The 23,948-nt window shown below is 35.7% G+C and overlaps 1 protein-coding gene across 1 annotated transcript in view; it reads left to right on the top strand.

Moving 5' to 3' along the window:
- The window catches only part of XPR1 (xenotropic and polytropic retrovirus receptor 1), a 259,764-nt gene that overhangs the window by 51,875 nt on the left and 183,941 nt on the right, over positions 1 to 23,948 (top strand). The window contains exon 2 of the mRNA XM_024239642.3: positions 4,095 to 4,146. Coding sequence (XP_024095410.1) covers positions 4,095 to 4,146 — 52 coding nt within the window. The remainder of the gene's footprint in view (positions 1 to 4,094; positions 4,147 to 23,948) is intronic.

Here is a 23,948-nt window from a genome sequence, read left to right as displayed (position 1 = left end):
ACATAGGCACAGTTGATTAAATCCTTTTCTATTAGTGATTGAACTCAATCTTCAATCCTTCTCCCTTCTTCAGAGGTCTGGAGGTGGGGCTGAAAGTTCTAATCCTCTAATCACTTGATTTTTTTTGGTGACCAGCCACCATGAAGCATCTAGGACCCTTTGTCCCACTTCCTCCCATTGAGCTATCTCATTAGTATATAAAAGACAGTACATTCCAAAGGTTTTTGGAGCTCTGTGCCAGGTACTGGACACAAAGACCAAATATTAATTTTTTATTATACCTCAGTTGCATTATTGTATTGCTTCAAATTCTGTATAAGTAGTGAATATTACTGAATGTTTTTGGATTTAAGTATATGTGACATTAAAAATTTTTGTACATCACACATCATTTTCCATTTTTGTACATCCAACATTTTAATAAAACATTGGTTAAAATGAACAAAAATACATCGATTTAAAATTTTTAATTTCTGTTGTTTCATTGGAAATTTTTTAGTGTATATTATTAGGCCTGGTTAGTCGCGGATCTGACAGTTTGGCCACTAATCCAAAGCAAATAGTAAATTCACTTGGGAAGAATATAATTTACTGGACTTGAGTACCTGTATTCTTTTCTTTAAAAGAGTGGGTTACCCTGGAAGTTTACTTCTTCCTTTTTGGTATTTATATGCTTGAATATTTGTGCTGGTTTGGCCGGGCGTGGTGGCTCACGCCTGTAATCCCAGCACTTTAGGAGGCCGAGGCGGGTGGATCACGAGGTCAGGAGATCGAGACCATCCTGGCTAACATGGTGAAACCCCGTCTCTACTAAAAATACAAAAAATTAGCCAGGCATGGTGGTGCACACCTGTAATCCCAGCTACTCGGGAGGCTGAGGCAGGAGAATGGCGTGAACCCAGGAGGCGGAGCTTGCAGTGAGCCAAGATGGCGCCACTGCACTCCAACCTGGGCAACAGAGCGAGACTCCAGCTCAAAAAAAAAAAACAAAAAAAAAAACAGTGGGTTACCCTGGAAGTTTACTTCTTCCTTTTTGGTATTTATGTGCTTGAATATTTGTGCTGGTTCTGGGGAGGGACCTTTTTGCCTTCAAGGGACATTCGACAATGTTTAGTTTTCACAGCTGGAGGGTGAGGATTGATACTGTTATCTAACGGGTCTCTAGATGCCAGGAATGCTACTAAAAATTCTATAATGCACAGAGCAGCCCCCACAACAAAGAATTATCTGGCCCAAAATGCTAATGTTACTGAGTTTGAGGAATCCTGCTGTAGGCCAATATGGGCATCACCAGTGTTTAGATGGTATTTCAAGCTTTGAAGCTATGGATATCGTCATCCACTGAACTGATTTTACCATTTTGATAGATATAGAGAACTATTTCTCATTCCTGTTCCCCAACGACTTATTGAGAGATTACACTGCAGCCATCCAAATTACCTAAATATGGTTGTTAGCTAATCTAGAGTGTGGTTTTGGGGGAAAAAAAAAAAACAAAAACAAACTATAAACCGATACTATCTTTATAGTCCTAAACTCTTAGGGAAGACTTTCCAGATCATCACTGAAAAAGATTTCATGAGTAAGAACTCAAAATCACAGGCAACAAAAGAAAAAATCACAGGCAACAAAAGAAAAAAAATAGGTTTATGTCAAACTACAAAGCTTCTGGACAGCAAAGGAAACAGAGTGAAAAAAGAACCTATAAAATGAGAGAAAATATTCGGACACTACTCACACTACAGGGGATTAATATCTAGAATATACAAGGAACTCAAACATCTTAACAGCAAAAAAAATTGATTTAAAAATGGGCAAGTGATCTGAACAGACATTTCTCAAAAGACGTACAAGTGGCTAACAAATGAAGAAAATGCTTAACATCACTCATCATCAAAGAAATACAAATCAAAACCACAGTGAGGTATCATCTCACCCCAGTTAGGCTGTTATCAAAATGACAAAAAATAAAACAAAAACAATAAAAATGCTAGTAAGGATGCAGAGAAAAAAGAAGTCTTATACTCTGTTGGTGGGAATGTAAACTAGTACAGCTACTATGGAGAACAGTATGGAGATTCCTCAAATAACTACAAATAGAACTTTTTTTTTTTTTTGAGGTGGAGTCTCGCTCTGTTGCCAGGCTGGAATGCAGTGGTGCGATCTTGGGTCATTGCAACCTCTGCCTCCTGGGTTCAAGCAATTCTCCTGCCTCAGCCTCCCGAGTAGCTGGGACTACAGGCACATGCCCCACGCCCAGCTAATTTTTGTATTTTTAGTACAGATGGGGTTTCACCATGTTGGCCAGGATGGTCTCGATCTTTTGACCTCGTGATCCGCCCTCCTCGGCCTCCTGAAATGCTGGGATTGCAGGCATGAGTACTGCGCCCGGCCCAAATAGAACTATTAATACGATATGATTCAGCAATCCCACTACTGGGCATTTATCCAAAGGAAAGAAAGTCAGTAAACCAAAGAGACATCTGTACCCCTATGCTTATTGCAACACTAACCAATAGCCAAGATAGGGAATCAACCTAGGTGTCCAACAACAGATGAATGGCTAAAGAAGATGTGGTGTGTATATACACAAAGGAACATTATTCAGTATAAAAAGAATGAAATTCTATCATTTGTGACAACATGAATGGAACTAGAAGACATTAGGTTAAATGAAATAAGCCAGGAACAGAAAGTTAAACACCACATGTTCTCATATGTGGAACCTAAGAATAGTTGATCTCATAGAAATAAAAAGTAGTGCAGAGAATACTAGAGGCTGGGAAGGGGAGAGAGCAGGGCAGAGGATAGGGAGAGATTTGTTAAAGGATACAGAATTACAGCTAGATAGAAGGAATAAATTCTAGTGGTCTGTACCACTGTGGGCTGACTATAGTTAACAATGGTATATAGTTTCGAATAGCTAGAAGGAGGATATTGAATGTTCTCAACACAAAAAAATTATAGATGTTTTAGATGATGGATATCCTCATTACCCTGATCTGATCACTATAGACCATATGTATTGAAATATCACTGTTTACCCCAGGAATATGTACAGTTATTATTTGTGGATTAAAAATAAAATTTCTGGCCGGGTGCGGTGGCTCACACCTGTAATCCCAGCACTTTGGGAGGCCAAGGCGGGCGGATCATGAGGTCAGGAGATCGAGACCATCCTGGCTAACATGGTGAAACTCCGTCTCTACTAAAAAATACAAAAAATTAGCTGAGCGTGGTGGTGGGCACCTGTAGTCCCAGCTACTTGGGAGGCTGAGGCAGGAGAATGGCGTAAACCCGGGAGGCGGAGCTTGCAGTGAGCTGAGATCGCGCCACTGCACTCCAGCCTGGGCGACAGAGCAAGACTCTGTCTAAAAATAGATAAATAAATAAAATAAAATTTCTTTTTAAAATTTTTTTATTTATTTTTGAGACAGAGCCTCACTCTCTCTCCCAGGCTGGGGTGTGGTAGCACAGTCTTGGCTGACTGCATCTTCCGCCTCCTGGGTTCAAGCGATCCTCCCACCTCAGCCTCCTGAGTAGCTAGGGCATCACCATGCCCGGCTATAAAAAATAAAATTTCATTAAAAAAAGTATAGAAGATGAAAAGAGTTCTGGAGAATGGTTGCATAACAATGTGAATGTACTTAACACTATTGAACTGTACATTTAAATATAGTTAAGATGGTGAATTTTATGTTACATGTACCTTACTACAATTTTAAAAAGATAGTTCTTGATAGTTTCTTATGCAGTCTACTAGCTTTTTTCTCTAGGACTTTTGTTCTGTTTTCTTCAGTGTTTTTTCTTAGTCAAGAGAGTTTATAATCTCTCAGGTGATTTTTCATCCTTTTCCAGCTGTTCTTTAATTTTAAAGTACACAAGTTAGCCCTCATCTTAAAAATTGGACAATACTGTATTGATGTGAAGGTATAATGTTTGGATTTTAGTTTATAAATGTTAATTGAAGTATTTATCAATTTAGGGAGCTATATGTGGTCATTGAATATTGAAAAAGAACTGTTTAGCTTCAGATACTTTCAGTATAAAGCTTACTCATTATTTCATATATTGTTTTTCTTTCTTTCTAATAGGCTTTCAAGGATATGCTGTATTCAGCTCAGGACCAGGCACCTTCTGTGGAAGGTAAGATGAATTAACCCTTAAGTTTAGTCACAGAAAACCTCTTTTTAAGGAAAGATATTTTGTGCTGCAGAGTATAAAACTAATATGATAACCTGTCCTATTATATAGGTCTTTTTTTTCCCCTTTTAATAATATATATTATGATTATTTTATATTTTATTCTAAATTTTTCTCTTGTCTAGCTCACCTTTACCCTATGACGGATCTTTTACTATGTCTTTTTGTCACCTTAGGACTGTGAATCGTATATATTGGTTTAGTCAGAAGTTTTTCTGTGTAATGCTTCCTTGCCTTCCCTCCCCTCCCCTCCCCTCCTTCCTCTGTCCATAATTTACACAACATAGCTTTTCCTTTCTGTTTATGTCATGCCTTTAGAGTGGGACCAGTAAAACAATGGAGAATGTTTACAACGGATGTGTGTGTGTGTGTGTAAGCATGTTTATGTATACATGTGTACATGTTCTCATGTCAGTAAATAGGAGCTAATTCAACAACTATTCTTGAGGGAGAATGTTCCTTCTGAGGCTGGATATTCTTTTTTATTTTATTTTATTATTATTATACTTTAAGTTCTAGGGTACATGTGCACAACGTGCAGGTATGTTACATATGTATACATGTGCCATGTTGGTGTGCTGCACCCATTAACTTGTCATTTAGCATTAGGTATATCTCCTAATGCTATCCCTCCCCACCGCCCCGACCCCACAACAGTCCCTGGTGTGTGATATTCCCCTTCCTGTGTCCATGTGTTCTCATTGTTCAATTCCCACCTATGAGTGAGAACATGTGGTGTTTGATTTTTTTGTCCTTGCGATAGTTTGCTGAGAATGATGGTTTCCAGTTTCATCCATGTCCCTAAAAAGGACATGAACTCATCATTTTTATGGCTGCATAGTATTCCATGGTGTATATGTGCCACATTTTCTTAATCCAGTCTATCGTTGTTGGACATTTAGGTTGGTTCCAAGTCTTTGATATTGTGAATAGTGCCGCAATAAACATACGTGTGCATGTGTCTTTATAGCAGCATGATTTATAATCCTTTGGGTGTATACCCAGTAATGGGATGGCTGGGTCAAATGGTATTTCTAGTTCTAGATCCCTGAGGAATCACCACACTGTCTTCCACAATGGTTGAACTAGTTTACAGTCCCACCAACAGTGTAAAAGTGTTCCTATTTCTCCACATCCTCTCCGGCACCTGTTGTTTCCTGACTTTTTAATGATCGCCATTCTAACTGGTGTGAGATGGTATCTCATTATGGTTTTGATTTGCATTTCTCTGATGGCCAGTGATGGTGAGCATTTTTTCATGTGTTTTTTGGCTGCATAAATGTCTTCTTTTGAGAAGTGTCTGTTCATATCCTTTGCCCACTTTTTGATGGGGTTGTTTGTTTTTTTCTTGTAAATTTGTTTGAGTTCATTGTAGATTCTGGATATTAGCCGTTTGTCAGATGAGTAGGTTGCAAAAATTTTCTCCCATTCTGTAGGTTGCCTGTTCATTCTGATGGTAGTTTCTTTTGCTGTGCAGAAGCTCTTGAGTTTAATCAGATCCCATTTGTCAATTTTGGCTTTTGTTGCCATTGCTTTTGGTGTTTTTGACATGAAGTCCTTGCCCATGCCTATGTCCTGAATGGTATTACCTAGGTTTTCTTCTAGGGTTTTATGGTTTTAGGTCTAACGTTTAAGTCTTTAATCCATCTTGAATTAATTTTTGTATAAGGTGTCAGGAAGGGATCCAGTTTCAGCTTTCTACATATGGCTAGCCAGTTTTCCCAGCACCATTTATTGAATAGGGAATCCTTTCCCCATTGCTTGTTTTTCTCAGGTTTGTCAAAGATCAGATGGTTGTAGATATGCGGCATTATTTCTGAGGGCTCTGTTCTGTTCCATTGATCTATATCTCTGTTTTGGTACCAGTACCACGCTGTTTTGGTTACAGTAGCCCTGTAGTATAGTTTGAAGTCAGGGAGCGTGATGCCTCCAGCTTTGTTCTTTTGGCTTAGGATTGACTTGGCGATGCAGGCTCTTTTTTGGTTCCATATGAACTTTAAAGTAGTTTTTTCCAATTCTGTGAAGAAAGTCATTGGTAGCTTGATGGGGATGGCATTGAATCTATAAATTACCTTGGGCAGTATGGCCGTTTTCACAATATTGATTCTTCCTGTCCATGAGCGTGGAATGTTCTTCCATTTGTTTGTATCCTCTTTTATTTCGTTGAGCAGTGGTTTGTAGTTCTCCTTGAAGAGGTCCTTCATGTCCCTTGTAAGTTGGATTCCTAAGTATTTTATTCTCTTTGAAGCAATTGTGAATGGGAGTTCACTCATGATTTGGCTCTCTGTTTGTCTGTTATTGGTGTATAAGAATGCTTGTGATTTTTGTACATTGATTTTGTATCCTGAGACTGCTGAAGCTGCTTATCAGCTTGAGGAGATTTTGGGCTGAGATGATGGGGTTTTTTGATATACAATCATGTCATCTGCAGACAGGGAGAATTTGACTTTCTCTTTGCCTGATTGAATACCCTTTATTTCCTTCTCCTGCCTGATTGCCCTGGCCAGAACTTCCAACACTATGTTGAATAGGAGTGGTGAGAGAGGGCATCCCCGTCTTGTGCCAGTTTTCAAAGGGAATGCTTCCAGTTTTTGCCCATTCAGTATGATATTGGCTGTGGGTTTGTCATAGATGGCTCTTATTATTTTGAGACACGTCCCATCAATACCTAATTTATTGAGAGTTTTTAGCATGAAGGGTTGTTGAATTTTGTCAAAGGCCTTTTCTGCATCTATTGAGATAATCATGTGGTTTTTGTCTTTGGTTCTGTTTATATGCTGGATTACATTTATTGATTTGCATATGTTGAACCAGCCTTGCATCCCAGGGATGAAGCCCACTTGATCATGGTGGATAAGCTTTTTGATGTGCTGCTGGATTCGGTTTGCCAGTATTTTATTGAGGATTTTTGCATCGATGTTCATCAAGGATATTGGTCTACATTTGACATTGTAAGTGTCAAGTTTTCAGTGATACAGAACTGTGGAAAATATAAAGTGAAATATCTCTTACCTTTTCTCATGCTCCCCACTCCCAGTTTGCTGTCTCAGTAATTTTATGAAATTAATCTTGGGTAAATGCTCACATCCTTACATCTTTATTTTTTTTAAAACTGCCTGTCTTCCAAATTAGATATATATAAATTATGTGCTGTATTTGATTAATCTATTTTAGTTTTTACTCTGAATTAATTGCAAGGAAAGCTTCAAACTTCATTTTGTCGTATTCTTTTTAAAATGTATTTTTTGTTTAAAAGCATAAATGTTTTCTACTCTTTATTTGTGATGGAAAAATATGAGAATCCAATAGTCAACCTAGGTAACGGAACTAAGAAATTGACATTTCTAATGGAAAGGGACATTAAAAGATCATTTTGCTTAACCTTTGTTTTAGATTTGTGCATTCTGAGACCACTTTAAGGTTGCATGACTCAATAATGACAGTTGGGATTATTTATGCTCTATTTGACAACAAAAGAGAATTCTGGAGATTAATGTAAAAAGCGTTTTTAAAAAATGACTTTGTATTTTTCTCTAAATGGTATATTTGAATATAATTTTAATTGGACATTTTCTTGTGTCTCTATTTTTAAAAGATTTAAGAATTTTTTAAAACATTACTTTGAAAAATACTGGACTATTTAACTTGTTAGAAAAAAGCAAATTGTCTCTTTCAATAAATTTCTCTCCTAATTTTTTTATTACTCCATATAGTTCCCAGAAGTATTGGGGAAGGTTTATAGAATAAGATAGCACATATTAGATAACAATAGATACAGAGCTTATAATAAGGGGAAAATGAAGACAGAATAGTGAGAGTAAAACTAGAGTAAATTTAATACATAGAATAGATACCATGAGGATTCTGGAACAGAAAAAGAACATCAGGCATAAACTAGAGAAATATGGGTAATGTATGGACTTTAGTTAATAATAATGTATCATTATTGATTCATTGATTGCGACAAATGTACCATATTTATGTAAGACGTTAATGATAGGGGCAGCTGGGTTGAGGGAATATTGGAACTCTCTGTACTATCTTTGCATCTTTTCTGTAAATCTAAAACTATTCTAAGGTTAAAAGTTTATTTGCCCAGTTGTGATGGCTGACACCTGTAATCCCAGAACTTTGGGAGACCAAGGCTGGCATATTACTTGAGGTCAGGAGTTCGAGACCAGCCTGAACAACATGGTGAAATCACATCTCTACTAAAAATACAAAAATTAGTTGGGTGTGGTGGCGCATGCCTGTAATCCCAGCTACTCTGGAGGCTAAGCAATGAGAATTGCTTGAACCCGGGAGATGAAGGTTGCAGTGAGCTGAGATTGTGCCACTGCTCTCCAGCCTGGGCGAAAGAGCAAAACTCTGTGTAAAAAAAAAAAAAAAGCGCATTTAAATAAAATAGATACCATAAGGTTTTGTACAATTGACAGAATATAAATTCAGCTCTGAATTTTCAGAGGATAGAAGAAGACATTATTTCAAAATTGATATAAGGTGAATTTACACCAGTTCCTCAGAAAAAGCAACTTTTACTGAATATGAAATTTGAGAGGAAATTCTTCCTTGGACTCTCACGGAGAGTCTCTTGTTTGTGTGTTGAATAGTATCTCCAACAACAGTTTTACAAAGAGCATGACTGAGTTTTAAAAGGCTGCTTCTTATAATCCAAGGATGTAATGTAAAAATGTATTACTATGACCTACAATTCCTAAATAATCTGGTCCTAAATCATAAATGTCCATGATCTCACCTTCTACATTTCCCCCATTTTTTCCTAGGCTCCTTTCTTTACCTAAATTAGGCCAAGCTTCCTCTTGCAGTCTAATATAGCCGCTTAGTCACTTTATATTGCTTCACTGTAGTTTATTTCTTTGCATAGCATTTGTTACTTTCTGATATCTTGTTTTAAAAGTTGATTAATTCTCTTTCTGGAATGTAAGTCTCTTGTGACTAGTGATTATGACTTTTTAAAATTTTTATATCTAGTATCTGAAATAGGCACATAGTTTACATATTTACTGACACATCATTGAGTAGGAATAAAAGTAAATCCTTTTCCTCAATTCCTTGAAGCCAACATACTGTTTATGAAAAAAGGAGTAAATTAAACTAGTTTGCTTCTCTATGTGTGTGTGTGTTTTAAAAATTTTTCAAATTCTCTTGATCTATTATGTTTAGATGCAGAATTTTACCTGCTGGTTAGATGGCCAAACATATTAGTAGTAGTTGTTGTTTTACAGTACTGGCATTTTGATTTCATAAGGTGTAGTCTGAGATGACACATACGGTATTTTTTTAAATTAGTAGAGGAGCAGATGATACAAGATCATAATTTTAAAGGTTTTTTGTTTTTGTGGCATCATGTTTTATTGCTGAGAAACTATATTAAGTATTGAGAGACTATGTATTTTGTCAGAAGACCAATTAAACCGTTTCTTTTTGTGTTTTTATGTTTAGTATGCCTCCTTTCAAAGATACATGAAATTGGCATAGATTTGAAAGACCATATGTGAGTTGTTAGAGGATTTTTTAATATATATCTACTCAGTGGAATGTATTTTTTAGACTATTTAAATTAAAATAGACCTATTGATTGATAGTTTTCCTTTTATATTTTGCTTATCTTTTTATCTTACAATGCATTCCTTTTGATGGAGAGTGTACATAGCTAATGTTAGCTTAATTCATCTCTGTCTCAGCTTAATACAGCTATCTGACTTTCTGAAATTGGATGAATAAATAGAGATAAGGACATAAGTAACTGGCCACCACACTAGTCTCTGTTTTTCTGCCATTTCTTCTTTAGTCTCCCTGTTCCCTCCCCAGTCTTGTGAACAGGTTTTGGTAGAAATTTTGGCTTAGGTTCTCTCTGCTTATTCTACTTGGTTAGCAGATGTGTTACAGTCTCCCTAAGCTCCCTAGAATTCAGTTCTTAGTGACATTGAAGATGAAAGTGTGCTTGTAAATTATTCATTCTTATTATACGCTTCAATGGACAGAGTCCACTTCAAGCATCTTCTTCCATGTCACCCCGTCCCCAGATCTTTGTTGTTTTAACGGATGTGAGCTTGCTTTTTAATTCTGGAGAATGGAAGACTGAATTGCATTTCTAAAATTCATGAAGTAGTTTTTGCATTTATAGGATTACTGTCAAATATGTGCATTTATATAACATTACTTTTTCGTGTTATTTTAAATCTTGTCCCCTCCCCCCAGTTTCCACTTTGTTATCCTGCATATTTATCTCTAAAAAAATTATTTACATGACTTTTCTGACCTAGCTATAAAACAATTTGATGTTTATAATAGGCAGAGCTATATTTAATTTGCTACATTTTCAGCTGGGCAAAGGCAGGAGAGTAGCTTTTCTAAGTTCCATTTTTCTGTTAGCATTGTTTTGTCAGTAAGGTATCCTAGTCATTTATTGTCTCTGCTTGAAGTGGGATAATGTTGCATGAGAAGACTATACAAGGGACTAATAGTGAGGTTAACCCCAAGAATGAAGTGGTAGATCTATCTGTAGGCAATGAGCCTTGTTGTGAGAGCCATAAAGAAGTACAGATGGCTAAGAGTGGAGATTGAGACAATAGCCAAGCCAACAAAATAGTTGCCATCTCTTTAAGAATAGATACATTTTATTCTTCATTAACTCCCTTTAGAAAGGATGAAAAGTTCTGATTGATACTCAAAGTCATGTAATGGAGTTATTTCTGAAGGGTGTGCCTTACTGATTATTTGTTTCATGTTTACATTGGAAAGTGATTTGAGTGTTCATTTGTATTATGGAAATGACAACTTGTAGATAACAAGAACTATTAACTTCAAAAATGGACTCGTATATTCTATAAAGATGTCACTAACTTCAGTCTAGTTCGCTAATAGGCAAGGTGTACTTCTGAAGAACAAATAGCATTGCTATTTGATTTGAAGAAATATCTACTTCTTTTTCACAGAAAGAGAATTAGATCTAATTTAATGCTCATTGTTATGACATTAGATAATGATATAAATAGTAAAATTATGTTATGATAACAAATACAATTTTTAGTAGCATACAGGTAGGAAGCTGGAAGCAATGAAGAAATGTTATGAACACGGGTTTATAATCCTTTCTTTGTGACACTGTTTAATGCATCTTTAGTGTTTAAAATATTTCATCACCTGTAAAAGTCACTAATATATGAAGTCACTGTTTTAGTTATCACACAGTGTCATTTCCTTTTTATTGTCAAGTTTGAGAGAAGGTCATGAAATAGGGAAGAGATAATGATAAAACATTAAATCATGGAACAAAAAAGTTCTGGGAATTACAAATGTAGACTCTACGTTGTAGAGGAAAAGATAACAGCAGATGAATCTGATGATTTCAGATAGAATTTCCTGAAGTAGACATTAGAAAGCTGGAGCAATTTTTAAAGTTTAAAGTTGGCAGAGTTCAAAGTAAGGGAAGTTCCTCTTTGAGTTCTTTTCATTTTCTTTAGGCAAGACCACCTAAGGTGTTTAGTAAAAAAACGAGAAAGCTAGAAAGAAGCATATGAAGTTGTGATCAGAGAGTAGTGGTTTTCCAGTATTAGGTATCATTGAATAAAAGAAAAATTCCTGCCATTGAAATGGAAGAGATGCTCTAAAAATCATTTAGAGTAGCATTGACTTCAGTTATCTGAGGCAGTATGAAGAAAAAAAGGTAGTCAATAATTGGAAAAGTAAAAGTATAATAATAATAAAAAAAAGAAAAGTATAAATTCCATTGATTGAATATCTAATGTTCACCCAATTTTGCATTCATGAGATTAAACTCTATATGATATGGTGTATTATCATTTTGTATATTGCTAGGTTCAAGTTGCTAATATATTAACAAGATAATATATTCCTGAAAAAAAAATTGGAAAAGTAGATGATCTCTTGTATAAGTTTCCTTCTGTTGCTGTAAAAACCACAGACTTGGTGGCTTAAGACGACAGACATTTATTCTCTCATAGTTTTGGAGGCCAGAAGTCTGAAATCAAGGTGTCTTCAGGGCTACCTTCCTTCTGGAATTCTGCGGGAGTATCTGTTTTTTGCCTCTTACAGCTTCTGGTGGTTGCTGGCTTTCTTGGCTTGTGGCCACTCCAATCCATGCCTCTTTACCTTGTCCTTTGTCCTCTGGGTATCTAAGGACATTTGTCATTGGACTTAAGGTCTGCCTGAACAATCCAGGATGATGTCATCTCAAGATCTATAATTACATTACAAAGACTCTTTTTTCTAAGAAGATCACATTACAGATTCTAGGGATTTGATATAGATATCTTTTTTTTGGTGGAGGGGAAGGAACACTTTTGTGCCTACCATATTCTTAAAAAAAATTTTTTTGTTGTTGTTGTTTTAGAGACAGGATCTTACTCTGTCATCTAGGCTGCAGTGCAGTGGCAAAATCATAGCCCACTGCAGCCTCAAACTCCTGAGCTAAGGAGACTGTCCCACCTCAGTCTCCCGAGTAGCTAGGACTACAGGCGCATGCCACTGTGCCTGGATAATTAAAGAAATTTTTTTGTAGAGACAGGGTCTTGCTATGTTGCCTAGGCTGATCTTGAACTCCTGGGCTCAAGCGATCCTCTTGCCTGGCCTCCCAAAGTGCTGGGATTATAGGCATGAGCTGCCATTCTCAGCCTACTATATCCATGCATTTATATTTTAAAAATATATTTTAATGTTCTTCAAATTGTGAACTAGAGCTTGAAGTCCAAATGAGGCATTTGCTTCAATTGTTTCTACCTGCTGTATTGTGAAAGGAGCAGTCAAATGGTGTCAAAGAAAAATTCAGGTATGATCCCGGAAAGTGAAAAACTGGCCAATAGATATTAGTCAGACTTGAGTGTATAAAATATAGTAAAGGACCATCTATCTGCTTCTAGTGATAGTTACCTGCAAAATATTCCAAGTTATACCTCAAATTTATTTCCGATATCCTTCCTGGGGGAAACAAGGACCACAAATCTCTTTTTAGTACACTGGATCAATGTATTCCCCTTCCCCAATTTTTTTTTGATTGTGGAACTTTTTAAAGACATACAAAAGTGGTGAGGATGTATAAAGAACCCCATTTTTCAACAATCGAGCTTTAACCATTATCAGTGAAGGGGCTAATCTTGTGTCACCCCCACTCCTGACTGTTGTGTGCACACACACACACACACACACACACACCATATTTTCTTTATCCATTCATCTGTTGATTCTATATCTTGGCTATTGTGAATAGTGCTGCAATATGCATGTTGGTGCTGATATCCCTTTGATATACTAATTTTCTTTTCTTTGGATTGGGGGATTAAGTGGTCGTTCTATTTTTAGTTTTTTTTTTTCAGAAACCTCCAATCTGTCGTTCCCAGTGGCTGTAGTAATTTACATTCCCACCAACAGTGAATGAGAGTCTCCTTTTCTCTGCATCTTCAGCAGTATTTGTTATTTTTGTCTTTTTGATAATAGTTATTCTAACTGGGGTAAGTTGATATCTCATTGTGGTTTTGATTTGCATTTCCCTGATGATTAGTGATATTGAGCACTTTTTTCATATACCTGTTGGCCATTTGTATGTCTTCTTTTGAGAAACGTCCATTCAAATCCTTTGCCCACTTTTTAATGGGATTGCTTTTTCATTATTGAGTTGTTTGAGTTCCTTGGGTATTCTGGATACTAGTTGCTTTTCAGATGAATAGTTTGCAGATATTTTCTCCCACTCTGCAGGTGCTCTCTTCACTCTGTTGATTGTTTCCTTTGCTGTGCAGAAGCCTTTTAGTTTAATATGGTCCCATTTGTGTGTGTGTGTGTCTGTGTGTGTCTGTGTGTGTGTGCGCGCACTTTTGTTGCCTACGCTTTTGAAGTCTTAGTCATGAAATGTTTTCTCAGACCAATGTTCTGAAGCATATCGCTTTGTTTTCTTCTGGTAGTTTTATAGTTTCAGGTCTTAACATTTAACTCTTCTATCCATTTTGAGTTGATTTTTGTGTGTGGTGAGAGAGGGGGATCTAGTTTCATTCTTTTGCGTATGGATATCCAGTTTTCCCAGCACCATTTTTTGAAGAGGTTGTCCTTTCTCCAGTGTATGTTCTGGAGCCTTTGTTAATAGTTTTCTGTAAATATGTGGGTTTATTTTGGATTCTTTATTCTGTTCCAGTGGCCTGTGTGTATGTGTTTAGTCCAATATCTTGCTATTTTGGTTACTATAGCTTTGTAGTATACTTTGAAGTCAGATAGTGTGATGCCTTCAGCTTTGTTCTTTTTGCTTGGGACTGCTTTGGTTATTTGGAGTCTTTTGTGGTTCCATGCAAATTTTGGGATTTTTTTTTTCTATTTCTGTGAAGAACATCATTGCATTTTGATAGGGATTGTAATGAATCTGTAGATTGCTTTGGGTAGTATGGTCATTTTAATGCTGTTAATTCTTCTGACCCATGAGCATGGGATATCTTCCTGTTTGTGTTGTCTTCACTTTCTTTCATTGATGTTTTGTAGTTCTCATTGTAGAGGCCTTTTGCCTCCTTGGTTAAATTTATTTCTGGGTGTGTGTATATATATATTTTTGGTAGCTATTGTAAATGAGGTTGCTTTCTTTTCAGTTCGTTATTGGTGTATAGAAACCCTACTGATTTTTTGTATGCTAATTTTGTATCCTACAACTTTACAGAATTTATCAGTTCTAAGAGATTTTTTTGGTGGAATCTTTAGGTTTTTCTGTATCTAAGATCATGTCATCTATAAAGCAGGACAACTTGACTTTCTCATTTCCAATTTGGATTCATTTTTATTTCTTTCTCTTGCCTGATTGCTCTGGCTAGGAATTTCAGTACTATGTTGAATAAGAATGGTGAAAGTGGGCAAGAATGGTGAAAGTGGGCAGTTGTTATAAAGAAGGCTTTCACCTTTCCACCTTCAGTATGATATTAGCTGTGGGTTTGTCATATACGGCCTTTATTATGTTGAAATATGCTCTTTCTATGCCTAGTTTGTTGAGAGTTTTTATCATGAAAGGACATTGAATTTTATCAGATGCTTTTTTGTGTGTGTCTATTGAGATGAGCATACGGTTTTTGTTTTCTGTTGATGTGATATTTCACATTTATTGATTTGTGTATGTTGAGCCATCCTTGCATCCCTGGGATAAATCCCACTTGATCATGGTGTATTATCTTTTTGATGTATTGATGGATTTTGTTTGTTAATATTTTGTTGAGGATTTTTGCTTCTGTGTTTGTCAGAGATATTGGCCTGTAGTTTTTTTTTGTTGTGTCTTTGTCTGATTTTGTTATTGGGGTAATGCTGGCCTTGTAGAATGAGTTAGGAAGAGTTTTCTCCTCTCCAGTTTTTTGGAATAGATTGAGGGGAATTAGTGTTAGTTATTTACAAGTTTGGTAGGATTCAGCAGTAAAGCCATCCAATCCTGGAATTTTCTTGGTTGGGAGACTTTTTATTACTGATTCCGTCTTACTACTTGTTATTGGTCTTTTCAGGTTTTCTGTTTCTTCCTGATTCAATCTTGGTAGGTTTTTCAGGAACTTACACATTTTTCTCAAAGTTTTAAAATTTGTTAGCATTAATTTGTTCATAATAGTGTCTAATAAGTTTGTATTTCTGTGAGATCAGTTGTAATGTCTCCTTTTTTCTTTCCAATTTTATATGGGTCTTCTTTTTTTCTTGGTTAGTCTGACTAGTAGTTTATCCATTTTATTTTTTCAAAAACTTTATTTGCTGATCATTTGTATATTTTTTTTTTAGTCTCTATTTTTGTTTATTTCTGCTCTGATCTTTATTATTGCTTTTCTTCTACTGATTTGGGTTTGGCTTGTTCTTGCTTTTCTAGTTCATTGAGGTGTATCATTAAATAATTTGAAATCCCTCTACTTGTTTGATGTAGGTATTTATTGCTATAAACTTTCCTCAGCACTGTTTTAACAGTGTCCTGTAGGTTTGGGTATGTTGTGGTTCTATTTTCATTTGTTTTAAGACATTTAAAATTTTTCTTTTTAATTTCTGTATTGACCCAGTGGTCATTGAGGAGCATGTTGTTAATTTTCATGTATTTGTATAGATTCCAAAGTTCCTCTTGTTATTGATTTATAGTTTTATTCCATTGTGGTCTGAGAAGTTACTTGACATGATTTTGATTTTTTAAAAATTCTTGAGATTTGTTTTGTGGCCTAACATATGGTCTGTCCTAGAGAATGTTCCATGTGCTGATGAGAAGAATGTTTATTCTACACCTGTTGGGTGAAATGTTCTGTAAGTGTCTGTTGGGTCCATCTAGTTTAAGTGCAGTTAAGATGTTTATTTGTTTATTTTCTGTCGAGATGATTGGTCCAATGGTGAGAGTAGGGTGTTGAAGTTCCCAACTATTAGTGTATGGGAATCTCTTTCTTTAGATCTAGCATTTGCTTTAAATATCTGGGTGCTCTGGTGTTGGGTACACATATGTTTAGAATTGTTATATCTTCTTACTGAATTGATTTTTTTAAATCATTATTTAATGACCTTCTTTGTCTCATTTTACAGTTTTTGACTTAAAGTTTGTTTTATCTGATATCAGCTCCTGCTCACTTTTGGTTTCCATTTGCACGAGATATCTTTTTCCTTCCCTTTCAGTCTATATGTGTCTTTACAGGTGAAATGGGTTTCTGGTAGGCAGCATATGGGTGGATCATGTTTAAAAAATCCATTCAGTTAGTATATATCTTTTAAGTGGGGAATTTAATCCATTTACACTCAAGGTTATTATTGATAGGTGAGGACTTACTCCTGTAATTTTGTTCATTGTTTTCTGTTAATTTTATACACCCTTTGCTTTTTTCTTCTGTTCTTATTCTTTATCATGTGGTTTGGTGGTTTTCTGTAGTGACAACATTTGTCTCCATTTTCTTTCTCATTTTTGGGTACCTGCTGTACCAGTGAATTTTATACTTTAGTGTGTTTTCATGATGGTAGATATTATTCTGTAGCTTTCAGATGTAGAATTCCCTTAAGTATTTCAGGACTGGTTTAGTGGTGATGAATGAATGCCCTCAGTTTTTGCACATTTGGAAAAAAAAATATTTCTCCTTCATTTTTTAGGGATGGCTTTGTTGGGCACAGTATTCTTGGCTGGCGGGTTTTTTTCTTCCAGCACTTTGAATATATCATCTCATTGTCTTCTGACCTGTAAGGTTTGTAGTGAGAAATCTGCTGTTAGTCTGATGGTAATTACTCGATATGTGACTTGACAATTTTCTCTTAATGTTTTCAGAATTCTCTCTTTGTCTTTGACCTTTGATAGTTTGACTATAATATGCTTGGTGGCGGACCTTTGTGGGTTGAATCTGTTTGGGAATTATTGAGCTTCTGGATCTGGATAACCAAATCTCTTGCAAGACTTCGAGAGTTTTCAGTTATTTTGTTAAATAGGCTTTTTATATCTTTACCCATCATTTCACCTTCTGGGATTCCTAGAATTAGAATATTTGTCTGTTTTATAGTGTCCCATATGTCACATAGGCTTTCTTTAGTTTCTTTTATTCTTTCTTTCTTTATTTTTTTTTGTACTGACTGGGTTATTGAAAAAGACTTGTCTTCAAGTTCAGAAATTCTTTCTTCTGCTTGATCTAGTCTATTGTTGAAGCTCTCGATTGTATCTTTTATTTCATTCATTGACTACTTCAGTTCCAGGATTTGTTTGATTTTTAAAAATGGTATCTTTTTGTTGACTTTCTCATTCCGATCATGAATTATTTTCCTGATTTCTTTATATTGTTTATCTGTGTTCTCTTGTGTCTCATTGAGTTTCTTTAATATTATTTTGAATTGTTTTTCAGGCATTTCATAAATTTCTCTTTTTTGGGATTTTGTTTTTCTTTTTACTGGAGAACTTGTGTTTCTTTGGAGATATCATATTTTCTTGCTTTTTCATGTTTCTTGCATCCTTATGCTGATATCTGCACCTCTGATTTAACAGTCACTTCTTCCAATTTTATGGATTGACTTTCTTAGAGAAAGACTTTTTCCTATAGGCATAACTATAGTGTTGATTGGGTAGGTTGCTTTGGTTTTGATTCTGGGTAGGGCAGTAGTGTAGTTTCTGAATTATTTATTTAGCTTTAATTAGTGTCAGTGGTATCTATGAGTTTCTCATTGGCTTAGACTGTGTTTTTTAGTGAAGGCTGTTTTGAGGCTTTGCTAGGGATGAAAACACTAGACCAGCTAGTCCTTGGGCACCAGTGGTGGTGGCCCTGGGCAAGGTGGGCAAGGTGGACATGTCCCCAAGCCACTGGATGGCATGTGTGGATGCCAGCAGTAGTGATCAGAGTGGGTTGATTCCCAGGTCACTAGTTGGCACACTCAGACTCAAGCAGTGGTGGTGATGGGTAGAGTGGGCTTGTCTTCAGTTCCTGGACATCATATGTGTATGTCAGCAGTGGGCAGAGCAGACCTATCTGCAGGCCTCTGGATAACGCATGCGGGTGCCAGCATCAGTTGGGTGGGTATTTCCCAGTTCCTAGGCTCCCAGATGATGTGCGCAGGTGCTGGCCATGGTAAGCAGGGCAGACCTCTTCTCAGGCCCCTGATTATGCACATAATGCACCAATGGTAGGCAGGGCAGATCAATCCTCAGTTATCCTGATGACAGGTGCAGCTACTGGCAGCAGTGGTGGACAAGGGCAGGACTACCCTCTTGCCCCCAGATTTTTTACATGGCCCCTAATTGTTTTATGTGTATTTTAAGATTTATTAGCTTGAATCAGGACCCAAATAAGATTCATCATACAATATATTGTGATTGATTAGTAGGTGTCTAAATTTTTCATTGGTTTATAATGACACCATTCAGTACAGAAGGCACTAGCCATACGTAGCTATTTACATTGATTAAAACTGAAATGAAATAATCTGGTCCTTAGTTGCCCTACCCATATATCGAGTACTCAGTAGCGATATGAGGTTAGGGGCTACCATACTGGACAGTACAGATTATTTCTCTTATTACAGAAAATACTGTTTGTTAGAACTAATTTATAGGTTTCTGCTCCATCTCTTTTTTTCTTGAATTTTTGGTTTGTCTTTTTACAATTTTATTATTGGTGTTGTTATTTTTTGATGGAAGAAACTGGTTTATTCAGGTTTTTTGTTTTTGTCTCCCAGAGTCTGGATTTTGCTGATTGTACTCCTGTGGTGCATCTTAGCATAGTTTCTGTTCTCTTTATTTACTGTAAATTTGTAGTTAAATCTAGAAGCTTGTTTCCATTCTGACTATATATAATGTATGTATGTATTTTTCTCAAGAACACTATAGGTGCTGGAGTGTATTGCTATCAGGAGGGAGATATATATATATAAACTATCAGATTATCTGTTTTGTTACTACTGGTGATCATTGCCTAACCCTAGATCTTTTAATTCATTAAGGTTTACAAAATGGTGATACCCTAATGCTCCTGTGTTTATTAGCCAGAATTCTTCTATAAAAGGAAACTTCCCTTTGTCAATTATTTGGTTATTCTTACATACAGATTGTGTAGGAAAGATAGCATAAATGCTTAATTATTTCCCTTTGTTTACCTTTTTCAAAATAATGTTGATTCTGTAACATTTTCCAAAGATGACCAGTGAAACGTTTTAAGTGTCTTATTCAATTTGTATATTTCAATATATTTGGTATATTTTGGTACAGTGCAGTTTTATCCCTATTAATGATTAAATTCTCATCTTTGGCCAGTGGGAGCCTATTCAGTTGGTTTTCTCATTCCTTTTGATAGACTCTTAGTATCCTATTATAGCTTCTTTTCTATTTGATATTACAAAAATTTCCATACTTGACATATATTTCCAGCCTGGGACCTCCAATCAGCCGTTTTTCCAGGGACTGTTGGTTGTTTTTTTTTTTTTTTTTAAAGTAATAATCATGGAATCTTACTTCCTTTTAGACGCCACATACTGGACACTGCTTTGGAAGTATCATTGCTACTGGGTTATTCACTGTTTCAGGCTTTCTGTTTCATGGAACAGAAATGCATGCATATATACACTCTTATAAATATGTATATATTTTAGGATAAAATTCTTTATTCTTTAAAGCTTAAAGTCTTAGTAAGTACACTTTGGATTTGACAAAATGTGTCTACTGTAGCTGAAAAGATAAACTGTGATTTTAAGCATTAAGTAATACTCTTAGGCATGGCAACCACAAGCAATAACTTTTTGGGATTAGGGTATCGGGGGTGGGGGATCTACCTGTATTGATTAAAATTTCATTTTCTTATTGAAAGTTGAAAGGTGAAAGATTGTTTGTCACCTTGGAAACAGAGTGCCAATTCGTGTTTCCTGATGAGAAATTGACCAGCTCTGTGTTTACTATAAGAGGTGCAATCAGTGAAATTGGAAAAGGAAATTGAATTTATATTGGTGTATTATCACATGCAGTTAATTTTGCAAATACCCTAATGCACATGAATTTTATTTGAGGTTGAGATGCCTATACATACTCTGAAACAAAGTGTTGGAAATGTAGTGTGATTAAATATATTTCAAATTTTCTCTTGTTCCACAATTGCTGTGCAGTTCCAAAATATGTTCTTACTAGGTTCCTCACAAAGAAATCTTTTGGCCATTACAACAGGAAAATGAGATAGTTAATTTTAAAGGATACATCAAAATAAGATAATTTACATTGTAAGATTTATTATTTTCACATTCCTGTTTTTTCTATATGGGATCCTCTAGCATGTTAGCAAAACAATATGTCATCTTTCTATAAGACTATAATTTCCACTTAAGGAAAAATATGACATGATTCATGCTTGACATGGCAAAAAAAAGTTAGGTTAATAAATTTACAGCAAAGAAGAATTTTTAACAATACAAAAATAACTCAATATATTAGGTAGATATCCTCAGAAGCATTTTATTCACAATGGCCATGAAATAATCTTCCTAAAAGTAGTAGTAAGAGAATGACTAATGGAGAAAAAGGGATTTGAACTGGATCTTGAAGCGTGGTTAACATTTAGATAGCCTTAGGAGACGGCCTTCTAAGCACAGAGAAGCAACAAGACGAAACCAAAAGAATGCACATTTCTAAGACATTCAGGGAAGATTTAGTAGAACACTTAAAATGAAGCATGGAGGGTTATCACTGGAGAATAGTTAGCTGTATGGATAAAGCCAGCTTCCCAAGGAGCTCAAATAATTTAAAAAGTTGGACTTTATTTGGTAGACTAATGTATTCTAACATTTGGAGTTACTAGTTTAATGCAGACTGGATTTAGAGACCTTCGTGGGTTCCTTGTTCTGGTTCAGAAGTATCCATAAAAATATAGGCTTTGTGCTGTCTTGAACTGATTAAGTCTAAGGAATGCAGGCTTCAGGTATGGTACCATTGAGTTTCCAGCTCTGCTTTTTAAAATGATTGTTAGAGCTGTGTCATTATCCATGTTGGAGTTCTCCAGGTACCTGTCAGCAACAATTAGAGCCATATGCTCTCTTCTTCAGGAATACTGGAAAAAAATAGATGCATGATTTTTAATTAGCTATATGACCCAGAATATGCATAGAAATACTATCTTTTTCATGTGAAAATTCACATAACACAAAATTAACCATTTTAATTGCATTTAGTACATTCACTGTTGTACAACATCTACATCTATCAAGACACAGAAGTTTTTTTTTTTTTTTTTCCTGTGGCAGAGTCTCGCACTGTCACCCAGGCTGGAGTGCAGTGGCATGATCTCAGCTCACTGCAACCTCCGCCTTCCGGGTTCAAGCAATTCTCCTGCCTCAGCCTCCCGAGTACCTGGGATTACAGGCGTGAGCCACCATGCCTGGCTATTTGTTTTTATTTTTTATTTTTAGTAGAGACAGGGTTTTACCATGTTGGCCAGGCTGGTCTCAAACTCCTGACCTCGTGATCTGCCTGCCTCGATATCCCAAAGTGTTGGGATTACAGGCGTGAGCCACCATGGCCAGCCCAACAGAAGCATTCTTAGATGGAATTTATTTAAGCTGAAAACAGTATTGCCTATAAAGTAACTTTGGCATATGTTTTTCTAGCTAATTTTTCAGTCAATATCAGTTGTAGAAATATGTATTTTAAAAAAGAAATCCTTATTTGTATTAAGAGTTAAGATTTCTAATTTTGGAGAATCAACAAAAATAACTGTCAGAATAGAATTTTTGTCTTGATAGTAGTTGGAAGAATAGTTACATGGTGAGAAAACCAGGATAGATTTTTAAATCGTTTTTTTAAAAACTTTTAAGTTCAGACTTACATGTGCAGGTTTGTTACATAGGTAAGTTTACATCATGGGGATTTGTTGTATAGATTATTTCATCAACCAGGTATTAAGCCTAGTACCCACTAGTTATTTTTCCTGATCCTCTCCCTCCTCCTACCCTCCACCCTCTGATAGGCCAGTGTGTGTTGTTCCCCTCTATGTATCTATGTGTTTTCGTCATTTAGCTTCCACTTATAAGTGAGAACACGAATATAATGAAGTGCAGTAGTTTAATTTTAATAGTGGAATTGTTTTTCAAGTTATACCTGTCCTTGCTGTCCTTTGGACTTGATTCTACCTTTTTAAAGTACCTACATAACACTACCTGAATAGGGCTGTGGAATATAGGCAGACCTAATTCTCCCCTGTTCCTATTTATAGGTTGTGTGTTGTGAACCTAGAAGGATTGTGCTTCCTGATTTTAGTTTTCTTTTTCTTGTCTTTACCGCAACTCTCCAGAAAACCTACAGAATGTTTATTGGAAACACCTTGGTAGAAGAGAAGTGTTGTTTGTTGTAAACATAAATCCTAATCTTTTGTGCAAAATATTTTAGAAATATTTTAGCTTTTATTTCTTAGTAAGAGACCTTTCAGGGTCCTGATTATGGTTGTGGAGATCTTTAATATCCATTACTAATTTTTCTCATGGTTTCTTTTTGTCTTTTTGGAGGTAGTGATATTGGTGCTGAAGTAGTGATGTGAGGATGATGGCAGTAGTATTTCTAATTAGCATTTCTTGTTGAGGTCTTTTAGAATGCCTAGTGAGAAATTTAAATAAAACAATTAGGTCAAATGAATTTAGAAAAGCTGAATAGACTATTTAGGCACAATATTCGGCCAATATGAAAAAACTGGAAAAAATAGATAACATGATTTTTAATTAGCTGCGTGATACTGTTTTTAGATTAATAAGTAAAAGGAAGTTTAATTGAACATCTATTACAAATAGGAGTTTTCAGAATTTTCAGGTGGATGTAATCAGTAGCCAATGGTTTTTGCCTACTGTTTTTGTGGATAGTAGCATCTGACTCTCATGTCGTCTGTGATTTACAAGACTGCATCTAAAGAAGTATGTTCAATTTCCTGTTTTTGTTTTGTTTAATAAACACTTTGTAATTCCTTACTATGTGTGTTTGAGGTGATGAAAATTTTGGAGATAATAATGATGATGGTTGCACATTATGAATGTACTTAATGCCATTGAATTGTACTCTTAATATTGGTTAAAATGGTAGAATTAATGTTATATATATTTTACCACAATAAATAAAAGGCAGGACAAATTTTATCAGTAAATTTACGTTTCTGGAAGATTTAGTTCTGAAATTTTTTAGTGGAGATTTTATTGCAAGGTGATTTTTTTTTAACCTATATTCCTGGCATAACTGACTCCTATTTTTAGCCTTAAATATTCAAAAGAACAGGAAAACGTGACTCTGCATATGACTTTCCTTAAATATT

This window comes from Pongo abelii, chromosome 1 (genome assembly GCF_028885655.2).
Source record: "Pongo abelii isolate AG06213 chromosome 1, NHGRI_mPonAbe1-v2.0_pri, whole genome shotgun sequence".
NCBI lineage: Eukaryota > Metazoa > Chordata > Mammalia > Primates > Hominidae > Pongo > Pongo abelii.
This window is presented reverse-complemented; position numbering and strand designations above follow the sequence as displayed.